Source organism: Heloderma suspectum, chromosome 5, assembly GCF_057233095.1.
Source record: "Heloderma suspectum isolate Gila_16-S chromosome 5, 16-S_ref, whole genome shotgun sequence".
Taxonomy (NCBI): Eukaryota; Metazoa; Chordata; class Lepidosauria; order Squamata; family Helodermatidae; genus Heloderma; species Heloderma suspectum.
In genome coordinates, this window is record NC_139462.1 from 85,227,033 (window position 1) to 85,243,259 (window position 16,227).

The window sequence follows — 16,227 nt, forward strand, 5'->3', positions numbered from 1 at the left end:
AATGACAAAATTGGGTACATTGCCTAGTCAGTGTGCAGTCTGCAAGAGTCAAGAATGAACATCCAGTGCAGAATTTTGTTTATTGTAGAATAACAATACAGTGACAGCATAACCAGGAAATTCTGTGCAATGCAATATTTGGGGTGGGTTAGGGTATTTTTAGAAATATGATGTTTTTACTGTAGAATTTTATTGTTTAAAACTGTTCTATTATATACTCTGTACATCGCCCAGAGTGGCTGGGTGACCAGCCAGATGGGCGATTAATTAATTTAATTAATAAATAAATAAATATGCCCACCTGTCCAGGCAATATGCCCAGCGAAGAAGGAGAATGTGCACAATTTCCTTTTAATTGTGCTACTATGTGGACAGTGCTCTAGATTTATATATCAGTTCATATAAAGCCTGCCAGATACAGTTTCTGGAATAGTATATGTGACAACAGGGTTTACACAAACAGCCACCCTATGAGATCCATAAGGCTGCAGTGCTCCCTCTGTTGCCTATTTAGGGGCATTCGCTAGCACCATCCACTTAATTAATAACTCTTAGCCTGGACATGTGGACAACCTAGGCTTATGGTTTATACTTATGGAAGAGGACAGGTCCCTTCTACAGAGCTTCCTTCAATTTACGTGAAACCATGGTGGAATGTGCCAAGTGGTCTCAGCACATTGGTTGTGCAAATGAAATTAATCAACTCCAGTTTCCAATTAATTATATTTAAGAACCAAGTAGAAGAAGATCCAAAAATAATCAGTTGCTTTTTAAGAGAAAATGAAACATAGACTTAATTAATTACAGCTCATCGGCAATCCAAATCCTAAGAATAACTCACCAAAGCAATTTCCAGGAGGGGCCCACCTAGTACTACACAGTGTGGGAGAGTCTAATCTTGATTCTTTGCCAGTAGTATAAAGACAAAGCACGATTCCATAATCAAATGTATTTCTGTTGGGAGTGGGAAACTCCCAAAGAGGGGTTGGAAATTAAAATTGGCCGATCAACAGCCTGAAGAAACCTGATCACGCATAATCCAGTTTATTCCTGTATGTACCTTGTAATAGGATGACTCATGGGGAGAGACGAGAAGTCAAACCTTGGATGTGTAGTAATGCACATCTTGGTGCCTACAGATGCTTGCCATGTCTGAGCATATCTTTTTGATGAGAGATGTGCTGTAGAACCATTTGTCACAGCATGGTTATTGCATTTAGGAAATTTTATCCTGAGTTATATGTAGATACATTTTAATCACTTTTAAAAGATTTAATTAATTTTTTGTAGACGTACAAGTATTATCTTCACAAATTGTTTAAAAAGTAAACCTTTTAATGCTCTTGAAGACTTTAATTTTGCTTACTGAATTTTCACAGAAAAGGTCAGCTTTCCTAGATCATCTTTGGATATAACATGCCTCTGAGTGATACCAGTGACAAAATCCATTGTTTTAATACAGCAGGACTGTAATCTTTTCTCCTTTTTAAGGGTCTAACATGTAGGAATCTGTTGTTTATTGTCTGGGTTTGTGCTTCTTCTGTCTCCTGCTTCATATGAGTGGATGAATATTTCCATAAACTTGTTGCAAATTACAGTTCATAGAATTTTGATATGTGCTACCTGTCTGGATGCAGTGATGGATTGGATGTGGGCTAGCAAACTGAGGTCTTGTCTGTCCAGACAAGACAGAGATACTGTTGCTCAATAGACAGGCTAATCTGGGATTGAGGATACAGCTTGCTCTGGATGGGTTTGCACTTCCTCTGAAGGATCAGACTTTGAGCTTGGAGGTACATCTGAACCAAGCATTACTTCTGGAATGTCAGGTGACTGCTGTGGTCAGGAGCACCTTTGTCCAGCTTTGGCTGGTGTGCCAGTTGCTCCCCTTCCTGGGGAAAATTGATCTGGCCACAGCGATCCATGCCTTAATCACTTCCTGTTTAGAATATCACAACAGTGTTATATGTGGGGCTTCCCCTGAAGAGCATTTGGAAACTGCAGCTAGTGCAAAATGTGGTAGCCGGATTGCTTTATGTCATGCACTGAATTGATCATATTACACTGATCTTGCGCCAACTGCACTGGCTTCCAGTTTGTCTCCAGGTACAATTAAAGGTACTGCTTACCTATAAAACCCAAAATGGTTTGGATCCAGGATATCTGAAAGCGCACAACCTCCCATAAAAACCTGCTCCTAGTTTAAGATCTATGTCAGAGGGCCTGCTGTATGTCTCATCACCATGAGAGTCTTGGTTGGTGGGAAAACAGGACAGAGCATTTTCTGTGGTGGTAGCTTGACTATGGCACTCCTTATATAAGGAAGTCTGATTAGGTTCATATTTGTTTAGTTTTAGGAAGTTTGTTAACACTTTTTTGTTCTCCATGGCTTTTGGATTATTTTAATGTAATTCATTCCTCTCCCTGGTTTTGGAATATTTTTTGTCTTGTTCTTAATCAGTTTGTTATTACATTGTTTTAACATTTTTAAGTTAAAATTTTTAAATTGTAAATTGTCTTGGGGCCCGTTTGGGGGCCAAAAGGTGACTCATAAATACTTTAATAAATAAATATTAGTAATACATTCCCCCCAAACTATGTATTCTAGATTAATGTAATTCTGCATGAAACTCAATACCTAAGGAAGTCCTGAACTATGGAGGGAGCAATCCTATGGGATAGGCATCCGCCTCCAAACTCAGAGTCAACTGCCTATCCAATGCACGGCGGGAGGAGCACAGAGTGAATCATCTCCTCCATGCTCCAGCCGCCCTGCATTCATGGCTAGATGGCCGATTTTGGCCATCTAGCTGCAGGACATCGGAGCATGGGGTGGGGAGGCCAGACGACACATAGGAAATGTTGTACCAGCATTTCCGCATGCCCCACCCCCGGGAATGCCCCCTTTTGCCCTGCTCCGTGCTGCTTACGAGCGTGGAGTGCAGAGACGATCCGTGCCACCTAAGAGGCAGTGGGGGAGGGGGTGGGGAGGCGGTTCTCTGGGAACCAACCTTGGAGCATGGACTCTGAAGTTGGTTCCCAGAAACCAACCAATCCTATGGCCATCTAGCCACTGTCTAGCAGCCATAGGATTGCACCCTAAGGCACACCTGCTTTTTACACCGTATTTACTTGCACTTATCTTGGATCACCAACCTCTGTAATACTGAAAAGTTGATAATCACAGATTCTCCTCACAAATAATGCGGACAGCACTTCATCTAATGCCAAAAGGTACCAAAATGGAGGCTCTGTCTTTGGAATTCTTAGGCTGAAGTAAACAAGACTAATCTTATGAATTAGGCCTAGTTTTAAGCAACAGAAAGCACCTACCAAAAGGCTAAATAATGATAGGGCATGAGTTTTAGCAACCCTACTACTGTTGGTTATGATCTGGAAACTTTATTGAGAATACTTGCATTGCCAGAATATATTCAGAACGGAAAAAGTTGGTTCATCATCATCCTTGAAAGTCATGACCACAATCTAACACAGACTCATTTCAGCAGGGCTTAACTACGCATAACTGTGCACTGGACTGTAGCCTCTGTGTAGACACAGGTCACCTTAGCTACACTTTTCCGAAAGGGAATGTCTGTATAAACCAGAGAGACCTTTGGAGGAGGAAGGCATGAAATCACAGTAGATCAGATTATCATATTTGAGAGAGGGAGGCTTGAAAGGACAGGGCTGATCTTCCCTTAAGAGAACTTCTCCAAAAACGCAGTCTACCTGCTTTGGCTTTAATCAGGAGCAGCTGTGCATAATTAGACATAGAAGCTTTAGAAGAAATTGGCTCCTTTCAGAATGGAAGCAGTCAGGGGGTCCCTGCCTAGATTCCAGGACTGGGAGCTTTTCTAAAGATGCAAGAGCTGTCTCCTTTATACCGCTTCATTGCTTAAAGGCAGTTTAGCTCCACAAAAGAACTACGACTGTGGATTTTGCTGGCCTGCGCACCAAGAAAACAATATTTTATAAATCTGAAAACCCTGAAACATTCCCTTATGTTTAGCTTGGGATTCATGCTGAGTTCTCTCTAGCTGTGCAGACTTTGGCTTTGGCACAGAGCAATGTGTTACGCTTACTAGCTTTTCAAAAAGTACCGATTGAGAATGGTATGTCAGATTAGTCTAACTGAATGTACTTTAGTTAGATCTCAGATCCGGCAGTCTCTTCACACACACAAAATTGCTTGTTGGAGATGGAGGAAAGCCATGCTTGATTGGGAATTGCATAACTTGACCTCCTTTAGCAACTGACATACTAGTTATGTAGCAGCTGGTGCCATTTTAATGTTTGCCATAATGTCCAAAACGACAACATATTTTTAACAAGAATTCTCAGTTTCTTTACGGTAGATACAAAGACTTTTTAACGTTCACAAGTGTGAGCATCTTACATTGAAGAGTTTAATTTTAAAAAAATATATATTTAGATATTTATTCCAAGCCACTGAGCACAGAGTTTCTCTACTAACTTAAATGGGCTACTCTGGGTAAATGATTTGAAGACTGCAGCCTTTACTACACTCTAAACAAAAGAACATTGTTTTACTAATCTTCTGGAATTCTGATTGGCTATTCTGTTTAAATAATCTCTAACAATATGTAATAATAATTTCCACCCTTTTCTGCAGGCTGCATGTAAGTACCAGGCAGTTCAGGTTCACATCCTGAGCAGTTCACAGAGGGTGCATGGTATGCAGGTACACTGTAGGAACAATAGTTATTTTCTCAGCCCCTCTTCCAACCATATAGTAGAGTCAAGGAAGCGTGGAAGGAGGAGGCATAAGCCCCCAAAATGGATGTGAATCAAGGTGTGTGTGGGCAGGGGGGTTGTGGGAATGGTAGTCTGGGCCTAGAAAGGAAGAGAAAAAGTAAGTGAACTGGCTAACAAGCTTGTGATGAAGGAGAAGCGGAGGCTTTGAGCGGGAATGGTGGGGGTTGGTACTAGAGCATAGAGGATTAAGAAACTCAACAGGCATGGCTTGGTTGGGAGAGTTTAGAAAGGCCAAGAAGTTGCAGTAGCAGCAGTGATAAATCCTCAGGCTGTCTTGGCCATAGATTTAAGAATTTCTGCTGCTCTGTAGGAACAAATATATCATTGTGAGTTCAATTGCATGCCTAATTACCCCTTTTGTTTATAAATGATAGCTTTGCATACAAACCAGTTAAAAGAAGATGTCGTTTTTCTTTCAGATTTGTATCTAAGATATAGTTGACAGTTCATTATAATTCAGAGGTAGCTGAAACTTGAAATGCACACTTCCTGACACAAGGTTAAATGGGTCATCATCATGCATTATATTAAAAAAGTAGGCTTCTTAGATATTGTATAATCTAAAGAAGTCCCCATTGTAACACATCATTTTTATTACTGTACGATGGCTATGGAAAGATCTATGACTATCTTAACTTAAGTAATAAGGATTTGTTAAGCATATTTCCCAGAGGGAGAGCATCACACTAAGTACAATGGTTGCCCAGTATTAAAACAGTAGATAACAAGGCCTGTGCAGTTACAAATAATTGTGCTTTGTGTGCGCTCTGCCACAACACTTTTCAGTAATGCTATTTGCATGTAGAGTTTTAATTAAGAGATAACTGTCACCACAGGTTGACTGCAGAAGGCTCTAGTATCCAGCAGAGAGATAAATGCCAGTGCCAAGTTATACAGGTTGGATAGCATACAGGGGGTCTATAATATAAAATGGATTTATAATTAAAAGTCACTTATTACCAAGTTATTGTGTTATATGAAGGGAGGAGAATGCTTGAAATCAGGCGATTTCGTGGTGTAATATACTACCTATGCATCTTCTTTTCGCTTAGCTGCATGTAATATAGTTATAATAGGAAATGTTTTGTGAATCTTTTGAAGTACAAGCTTATGGTTTTTATATATATACTCCAATCTGCCCCTAAGGCATAGGGCACAACTTCCCCTTGCTTTATTTTTCTTGGATTAATAACCATGTAAAGAAGGTCACCATTATTTCCATTTTACAGATGGAAAACATAAGTTGTGAATGCCACATCCAAAACCAACTAATAAGTCTTACGAATTAGGTGGGATTTGGACCTTGTTCTCCCAAGTCCGAATTTTGAAAGTTGTACAGCAGGTTGTAGTTACTTCTCTTTGTTTAACTCACATGAGCAAATTGCTAAAGACTGGAATACGCTTTACAGCCACCATGAGAAAGCTGTCCTAAATCACTCCATATGAAGACTATAACCACATGGTTTGCCAAGTAGCCTGCTGCTGGTTCATGAATGGTCTTCAGTGTTCCCTTTATTTTAATTCTATGTTACCATGTTATAATACGTGATTAAAGGGGATTTAAAAACAAATGTAATCACTAATACACTAGACAGGTATATTAATCTGGGCTCTTATTGAGGCATCCAGATATCTGGATGCCAACCTACCTCACAGGGTTGTTGTTGTGAGGATAAAATGGAGAGGAGGAGGAGGATTATGTACACCACCTTGGGTTCCTTAAGGTGGAAAAAAGGTGGGATATACAATAAATAAATAAATAAATAAATAAATAAATATCTGTTTTAGGTGTGGGAGGTCCAATATGCATATCATATGTATGATGGTTCATCTATCTGGACCATCTTTCCTATTAATTTCAGTAGACTAAGTAGATCCATGTGTGCCTCAAGTTGGAGCAACCAGCACACTTAAGAACCCTGTGTGCATAAGACCATTGTAGCTGCAGCAGACTGCATGCAGGGCTCAAGATGAGTGCACAATTGTTGTCTGCCAGTTTAAAAATACTTTTTTTGAAAGAAACAGTATTCCGTGACTAGTATGAGGTCCATATACACTTTCTGCCATTTCTCGGGTCTTTCTTGTAATCTGAGTGAAGTATTAAAACTTATTGATGTCTAGTCCATCTAATCTTGTACGTGATTACTGTTTCCTCAGTGCTCTAGTCTATTCTGCAGACACACACAATTGCCCAGTTTGCACATAATGATAAGCCGCCGTGGGTGAATTTCCCTGTGGGGTTTGTCATTGTGGTAGCCACCACCATTTTTAATATTTCGGGCATGGCTGGGGCACACTGTAGTTTCTCATTGTGTGTGAAGTGTGAACCCAGCAAGGGTGGATTGTTAAGCCCCGCACATCCCTAAAACAGCCCATGGGTTCTGGGTGGCTTCTCAACCAGCCCAACAACCCACCCTCACCAGGTTCACATGTAATGACAAGCTACAGTGTGCCCCTGCCCACAGCTCAAATATTCAAAATGGCAGCCACCGCAATGAGAAGCCCCATGGGGAAATTCACCCACAGTGGCTTCTTGTTACATGTGAACTGGGTCAATGAAGGAATGCATTAAGGCATCTGGGTTATGTAAATCTATAGCCACTGAAGCTGGAATAGAACCATGGAGTCTTAAGTTTATAGACATGGAATTTATATTAATTAATATTCACTGTTAAGTGAATATTAAAATAATGTGAAACATAATTAAAATCAACCGGTTCTGCTATTACATACAATAGCAATAGCTTCTCTACATTGAGTTATTCAGAAAAATCAGCATCATATATAGAAAATCAACAGCAAAAGTACTCACTTGAAACATGAATTTCAAATGACTAGAATTTCCATCATGTACTATCATCATTTTGTTTGGCCATGATTTCTTAAAGTATTTTATAAGTAGCCATAATTAGAAGGACGTATGCAGCAACTGATCTGTCACTCATGTTATCCTAACAAACAAACAAAATTAAATATATATATATTTTTTTATGTTTTTCCTTAGGTCCTCCCATGCCATCCTCTTCATCTAGTCAATCCGTTATTGAACATTTACATTCCCCTCCTCCATCACCTAATCTCCATGACAACCAGAGATGGTTGCTAAGTACTAGTGCTATCCAGCCAGTTCAGGACTCTGACACTGATGAGGACTATACTGCCAGCTCTTATCTAGTACAGACGGGTCCTGTTTCAGTTTTTGCCTCAGGTCATGGTAAGAACAGGACATCTTGTCCATAGTTTAAGTACACTTTTTATTTTTCATCCTATAAGAAAAGAGTCTGATGAAATATTAACCAAACTGTTTGTTTATACTTGAGAATGTTTGTGAAAGCATAAGTAGATTTATGTTGTTTGTTGAAGCCAAGCAAAAGTAAAAATACAGAGACACATTAATTAATTAATTAATTAATTGTGTTACTAATGCAAACGTCCTTCTAATTTAATCTAAATATAGTAGGCTTCTACTTATATAGGAAGCTCCGATTCTTACTTTATAGAATATTATAACTTGAACTTAACATCTGCCGAACTTACAGTGCAATCCTATACATATCTACTGAGAAGTAAACTCCACTGAATTCAATGGGGCATACTTCTTTTTAAGTGGGTATAGAATTGCAGCTTTAGTTAATGTTTCATTTACAGTGGTTACACCATTTCGCTCAATTTTGTTATAAAAATATATGTTAGCCTTCTCTGTCCAAACTGATATGGTAAGTTTCAAGGTTTGTAAGTTTATGGGTAATAAACAAGTTGTTGTTGTTGTTGTTCAGTCGTTAAGTCATGTCCAATTCTTCGTGACCCCAAGGGTATTTTTTTCACTTATATCCAGTATTGTGCAAATAAATTCTTTACGTAGCCCACCTAGGAGCATGTTGGTCACAAATTTTGCCAGTGTGCGTTATGCATTTATTTGCTTGTCAACAGATCTTGGTGATGGGTTGGATCCAGATTTGGTCATACTTAGAGTAGATACATTGAAATCAATGGGACTTAGTCATGATTAATTTAGGTGCCAGTGATTTCAATAGGTCTACTCTAAGTATGATTAAGTATGTTTTCAACCTCATGCCCATTGTATTTTAATTGTTGCTAGGTAGTGAGTGACTCACTGATAATTTAGGGAGTTTCAGGTCTTTGCACAAATACTGATAATGCTGCAACAAAGGAAACAGTGAATTGTCTTTTGTGCGAGGGAGTTTCCAGAGGTTGTAGAGTGTTTTGTAAGGATTTCTACATCTAATGCTTGCAGTGTATTGCCTGAATTGATCAGGTAGTTGAAGAGGCAATCTGACTTTTAGGATGCATCTGATGAAGTGGATAGTGTCCACAAAAGCTTGTGCCAGAATAAATAAATGTGTTGGTCCTTAAGATGCCAAAAGACTGTTTGTTGTTTTGGGAAAGATAGCCATCCCTGAAAATCCAATGTTGAAGGAATCTTTATGGATCCACGTTTTAGTCTTCTTTTGTCAATGAGCAATTATAAAAAAGTAATGCTGTAACTCTGAGCTGTTGCCCTATTAGAGGACGTAGCCAGATCAGCCAAATCAACCCTGGCTATCAATGGGGCGACAGATGTAACCCTCACATCCTTGTCCAGTGGAGGCTGAGGGCTCTGATGGCAGTTGGGTGGTGAATCTGCTCTGGGTTTCAATCAGAATAAGTCTGAACTCTAAAGATGCTAGGTGGTAGGGTTCAGCACTTTGGATAGCTCCTTTAGAGTTCTGACTTGTTCTCACTGCAATCCAGAGCGGATTTACTGCTCCACTGACATCAGAGCCACCAGCCTCCACTGGGCTTAACCCTTTCACCAAGTTCTTTTTATTTCTTCCTACTGTACTTTGCCGTTATTCAGAGCAGATGCTAACAACCAGGCAAATGAGGTATAACTGAAATAACTAAAGGATAATTCAATTTGAATTCAATACAACTACATTTTTTCTTTTTATATTGTTGTAGGACAAGCAGAGGTTAGCAGCTATATTTGCTCTCAGACAGGATAGAGGAAACTCAGTGGACTAGTTTCCATATTCCTGTACCACCAGCCCCAATATTATGTTTCCAGATGGCCCACTGTTGTCAAAATCTTCATCCCCACCTCTGGGATCCCCACACATTCCTGCTTTATTATAGCTAGTGGTCAGTTTGATAAAATCTACCAATTTATCTGGCAATAATTCGCACATATATTACACCATTTAAGAGATCAGCCCCAGATTTCAGAAGACATCAGTTCTCTATGGAGTTTGGAAGGCAAATTCTTTTGGCAAGCTACAGAAATTATCTTGTTCTTGTGCCCTATGGAAGGTTCTTGGAAGAATCTCCATGACCTCAAATTTAAATTTAACCAAGGAAACTGGGGGCCTATTTCGGTAGTATTTCACATCCACAATTCTACCCAGGGTGATATTGGGAGCAAGCTTCTGGTTCGCTTAACCACCCTCACCACTTCCTTTACTGCAGGTAGAAGGTAAGAAATGTACCAGAGAGATCCCATATTTGTGGGTTTTCCATTTTCAGGAGACCGTGCTCAAGTATTTAAGAGACTCCTGAGCATGGAATAGAGTGTGTGTGTGTGTGTGTGTGTGTGTGTGTGTGTTTTAAAGAAAGCAGATATTAAGATTTTTAAGAACAGAACTTAGAAAAAAAGATTTGCACCCTTTGTCAGAAATTGGTTTGCTGGGATTTGTAACTTGCCCTTGTTAAACCTGCTTGGCAGAACTGAAGTTATTTTAAAATGGCAATGTATGTGTAATCTATCATTTTCTGATATATGATGCAAAACAAAAATAAGGACCAAGACATTTCACTAATCTGAGGCAACTGATATTACATCATACAGAGAGATTCTGATTACCCTGATGACATGATAAACACACATGTGATTTGAAATTATTATTCTTCCCATTTCTCTTGATTCAGTTAATTTTTTTTCCTTTTTGACTGTGAAACATATCTTAAATATTCTACAGTCATGTCCAAGGAAAAAGCTACCAGAATGTAATATTATTAGTATTAAAAGAGTGCATGGCATTTAACCACAGTGTTTCCTCTTCACCTTGTGCTACATTGACAATTTAGTGTGGCTTTTCTATTTTATTTGTGATAGAGATACAAAAAAAAAAAATAGTTCTGAGTTCACTTTTGGTGGAAATCTACATATATCCCAAAGTAAGCCCTCTTGTGATAGATTTATAAAATATAAATGCAATGAAGTTATTTATAACATCTTTCAACTAATCTCCATATGGTATATTTGAATTCTGAAATAGTCATGAAGAGTAATGTATGTGATGACTCATCTGTTAGAAAAAGTTGTAATACAGTATTGAATGATTTTCAGTCTTTAAAAAATGACTGCCGCTCAGCAAAGTGAAAATAAGAAATTGTTCCAGATCTATGGGAAATACAGATTGGGCTTTTATGTTCAAAGAGGATAATTTTAATTCTGACCGAAAAGGTAGAAAATTCAGAAAACAGTTGCAATGTTATGTCGTGAAAGAGACAAAATAAATAATAGTGTGGGGACTATGTCTTGTTTATCATTTGCTGAGTGGCAGAGTTTTATGTTAATCAAAGAATAAAAAGCACTCAATTCCATATTGAATCCCCCTGCCCCAAAGCTGTTATTACCCTGGTATGGAACTCTGCATAGGTAGTGCTAATTGCTTTGTGGGGGTGGGTTAGTGTTTTGGGATACCACAGCACATGGACTAACCCTTCTTCCCACATGCCACAGTCCTAATCCTTTCAGCAGGAAGGGCAAGGTAGTTGCTATTTAGAGGAAAAAAATCATATTCATTAAATGCATTTATTGTCACATGCAGTTTGGTCTTGAGAAACACTTGAAAGCTCATTCAGTTACACCTGCAACTGTGTGGGGAGATGTTTGTCTGTAGCCTCTGATCATGTGATTGAGTCTACTGTCACCACACCATAGCTGCATGCAGAGGTGGTAAGCTTAAACATACTGGCAGGGTTCAGACGATCGCAGGTGTAAAAGAAGCCATCTTGGCTTCTCCTACCCCCACGCGTGCCAGCCGTGTGACCACCATTTGCATAAGTACCCGTGATACAGGAGGGGTTGCCGTGTTGTCCAAACTCGGTGTACGGCATAGCGGGAGTGGCTTCTTACCCACCCCACAACTCCTACCACACATCATGGGTTGTAGGGTGGGTATTATGTCACCCCTGCTGCGCCATGCGTTGGGTTCAGATGACACAGCAAATCCCGCTACATCGCGGGTAATTATGCAAATGGCAGTCGCATGACTGGCATGTGCAGAGGCAGGGGGATAAGGCACGATGGTTTCTTTTACCCCCGCAATCATCCGAACCCAGTCATTGTCAGAGCCTATGGGCATCTGCCTTACCACACACTGTTATACATGGCATTGGATAAAATTTTAAAGGCTACTTGTAAGTGTCTCCTAGATACCCTAATATGTCATGAGAAAATTAACCCCAGGTCTCAGTATGCAAACAACAGGACATCTTTGGAAAAACATAATTAATAATGTAGCTGTAAAAAAAAAAGTGGCTGTAAAAATCAGATGTGACACACTACATGAATTTTGGAATAGTTTCAGCATAATTTTCAAATAGGCTACTACAGTGTTAGTTAAAAATTGAAGTCATGTTATAGAAAAGAGCAATTTTCTTTGTATTATTTATATGACTAAATCCAGAATTTGAATCACTTGGAATGGAAAATATTTTCAATTTAAAAGCACTCAATAACACATAATTCAATTCACCAATCATGAAGGTGAAGGTACTGATACATGAGGAAAGATTTGAGAAGCTGGATATATATTGTGTATCTTGGCTAAAAATGGATAAGGAAAAATATTTTCAAGGATGGAAGAAAATCATATTCAATGTACAAGGATATATTTGTGAGCAATAAAACCTAGGAAGAGAAAATGTAGGTGGAATAGTTAGAAAACTTTCCTGCCAGTGGATTCTTTTGGAAAGTGTAATAGTCTTCCAAAGGAAAAGAAGGAAATGTTGCCACTTCCCACATTCTTAAAACTAGAAGGAAAAAAGAAATTACAGATTAGAGAATATGCCTTCATAGCTTCAAAAGATGGATACCCTACTAGATCCTTTACATCCCATGAATATGTACCATAGGAGCATCTACGTTTTATTTTAGCAATATTATTTGACAAAAGTAAATAGGTATATGTAGTTTAAGTGAACAATCAGGGTAATAATATGGTAGTGAGCTATTTCTGTGTAGTGTTCTGTCATTATCTGTCAAAGTTCTCTCAAAACATTTACTTTCACACTTGTACTTTCCATACCATCTTGGAATCATATTTAGTTGTTAACGCATTTTTATTGTCACTATATGTTCCACACCAAACAATGTTTTTGAATTCCAAAACTTGGTACACACCAGCAAAGTTGTGTAAGCTAGTTGCCCAAAAGACAGATGTTGGATCCAGGATCTATCTTCTGTGAGAGAAAGGGCTCTGCTCACAGGAGGTCACTCTGCCTGATTTTTGATGATTCTCCCCTTCCTACACATACCACAGCTCACCCCATTCAGCAGCTTCTCCTGACTATCTATGTAGGATTTTCAGGGGGCTTGAGGACCTGTCATGGGGAGGATATTAGATGAAGCAAGGAAGTCCACCTCTGCCAGTGCACTTGATCCAATGTAAATCTGGATCCAACCCAGAGTGTTGTTCTAGGCAAATAAGTATGTTTGGTAGACAAATACCACTAAGTACACAAGTACACATTTAGCAATACGTATTCATTATGTAGTCATAATGAGAAATTGTGGGCATACTTATTAAACAGATACAGTTAAAGAATAGTCAATAACCACTGCACCTAATCTGGGCAATATATATATGATTGGTTTATACAGTTTGATGTACACCATCATCATATTGTTTTTATTTATAGAAACACAAAATATGGTAGGTACTGTACCTGAATAAAATGCACACAGTTCTACCTCAGGTTCGCGGTTAAATATTGTTGTATATTGTAGAAGCAGCAAGATTAAGACTTTGAGTTCTAAGTAACTAGTTTACTAACATTTTGCAGGGAACAACCTACTTCATAGGATGTGTGAGTGGATGGAAGAGGGGATATGCATGAGTTGATATATACTGGAAGTAGGCTGACCATTTCACAATAAACCAGTTAGATTTAGGTCAGTAGTAGGTAACCTTTTGGCCCCATAGACACATTTTGAAATTTGAGAAACTGTGCTGGGCACAACCATAAAATGGCTGCCATAGGTGGGCATGGATATTCACAAAGGACACATAACCTACTCAAAGGCAGTCATGGGAAATTAAGATGGCAGCTGGTAGAGGCTCCCACTTCACTTTGAAGCACGGTGACCAGAACTATACATACTATTCAAGTGTGGTTACCTCATAGATTTGTATAAGACAGTATGATATTGACAATTTTATTTTCAGTTCCTTTTCTAATTATGCCCAACATAGAATTTGCCTTTTTCACAGCAACCAGACATTGGTCGACATTTTAATCGAGCTATCCACCATGATCCCAAGAACTCTTTCTTGGTTAGTCACTGCCAGTTTGGATCCCATCAGCGTATATGTGAGTTGGGATTTTTTGCCCCCAAATGCATCACGTTACACTTGTTTACATTGAAATGCATTTCCACCTTAATGCCTATTCCCCACCCCCAAGTTTGGAGAGATTCTTTTGGAGCTCTTCCCAATCCCTTTTTGTTTTAATCACCTTAAATAATTCAGTGTCATCAGCAAACATAGCCACCTCCCTGCTCACTACTAATTGCAGATCATTTATAAACAAGTTAAAAAGTACCAGTCCTAGTAAAGATCCTTGTGAGAACCCACTGTTTACATCCTTCCACTGTGAAAATTCACCATCTATCTTGCTTTCTGTTCCTTAACCAATTACCAATCCATAAGAGGTCCTCTCTTCTTAACCCTGCTAGGTTCTTAACCCTCAGGAGTCTTCGATAAGGAACTTGGTCGAAAACCCTTTGAAAGTGCAAGTAAACAGTGTCTACCAGACACTGAGGCTCAACAGATAGAGAGTTTTCTGTCCTTCCCAAACAAGGCCCTCCAACGTTCCCTAGAGAACAGAGGACAGAGAAACATCTGCTAAATAACATTTCCAGCCAAATCCACCACCAGGGGAACAACTGAATTACAGCAGCCACATTCCTTTATGCTCCTGCTGGCCAAAATGCCCAGAACAGCTGGTTGAGTGAGAGAGAGAGAGAGAGACCATTCAAAAGAACAAAAGGCAATGGAACATCCTTTAATCACTTTTTCCTCCTCTACAGTGACAGTTTATTAATAGTTTAATTACTCTTTCCTCCCCTCTCATATTGAAGACCACCATAACACATAATCACGTGTCTTGTTCCTCTTGGGTTTCACAATCGAGGCAACGTGCTGCTTAATGTATAGCACAGACCCCTCCACAAAATCTCTTCCCCCACCCTCATGAAGACGGAAAAAGTTTAGAGCAACACATGCCTCCTCAGTTTTTGGTTTCAGATACCTTCGATCTCTGAGAAAAGAGTAACAGCACAGTCCTATAAATGTATACTCAAAAATCAGTCCCACTGAGTTTAGTGGTCCTTACTTCAAGGTAAGCAGGTATCAGATTCCAGCTTAGAAATCTGTATTTAAGTGACTAGGGTGAGGGGGAAATGGAGTGGCAATGTAGCAAGATTTTACTTGAGTTACATTCTAAGGATATCAAAAGCTAGTGACACTCAGCATAAGCAGCCCAATCATCACACACTGACCTGGGCCAGATCTACACCTTGTATCATACCATTACGATCCTATCAAGCCACTCACTTGTGGGGTGCCACAGGGTTCCATCCTCTCCCCGATGCTATTTAACATCTATGTGAAGCCGCATGGGGGCTATCATCAGGAGGTTTGGGGTGCGGTGTCATCAGTATGCGGATGACACGCAGCTCTACCTCTCGTTCAAATCTTCACCAAGGTTGGCCGTAGAATCCCTGTCCAAATGTCTGGAGACGGTGAGTGGCTGGATGGGGAGGAATAAGCTGAAGCTGAACCCTGACAAGACCGAGGTACTTTTGGTGGGAGACAAGAGGAGGCTGGGGGATGTTGACCTGGTGTTGAATGGGGTACGGCTACCCTTGAAAGACCAGGTCCGCAGCCTGGGGGTCATTTTGGACTCCCAGCTGTCCATGGAGGCTCAGGTGTCAGCTGTGAGCCGGACAGTGCTGTATCAACTCCATCTGATACGGCGGCTGCGCCCCTTCCTTCCTGACCATCTGCTTCCATCAGTAGTACATGCCCTGGTCTCCTCTCGTTTAGACTACTGTAATGTGCTCTACGTGGAGTTACCCTTGAAGACGGTTCGGAAGCTGCAGCTGGTACAGAACGCGGCGGCTCACCTGATTAAAGGCAGCTGCCAGCGAGATCACATCAC

General features: G+C 39.8%; 1 protein-coding gene across 2 annotated transcripts in view; it reads left to right on the plus strand.

The window, feature by feature from the left end:
* TENM3 (teneurin transmembrane protein 3) overlaps nt 1-16,227 on the plus strand; it is a 445,596-nt gene that overhangs the window by 196,429 nt on the left and 232,940 nt on the right. For both annotated transcript variants that reach the window (XM_084856497.1, XM_084856499.1), the window contains exon 4: nt 7,784-7,993. In XM_084856497.1, the coding sequence (XP_084712623.1) occupies nt 7,784-7,993 (210 nt within the window). The remainder of the gene's footprint in view (nt 1-7,783; nt 7,994-16,227) is intronic.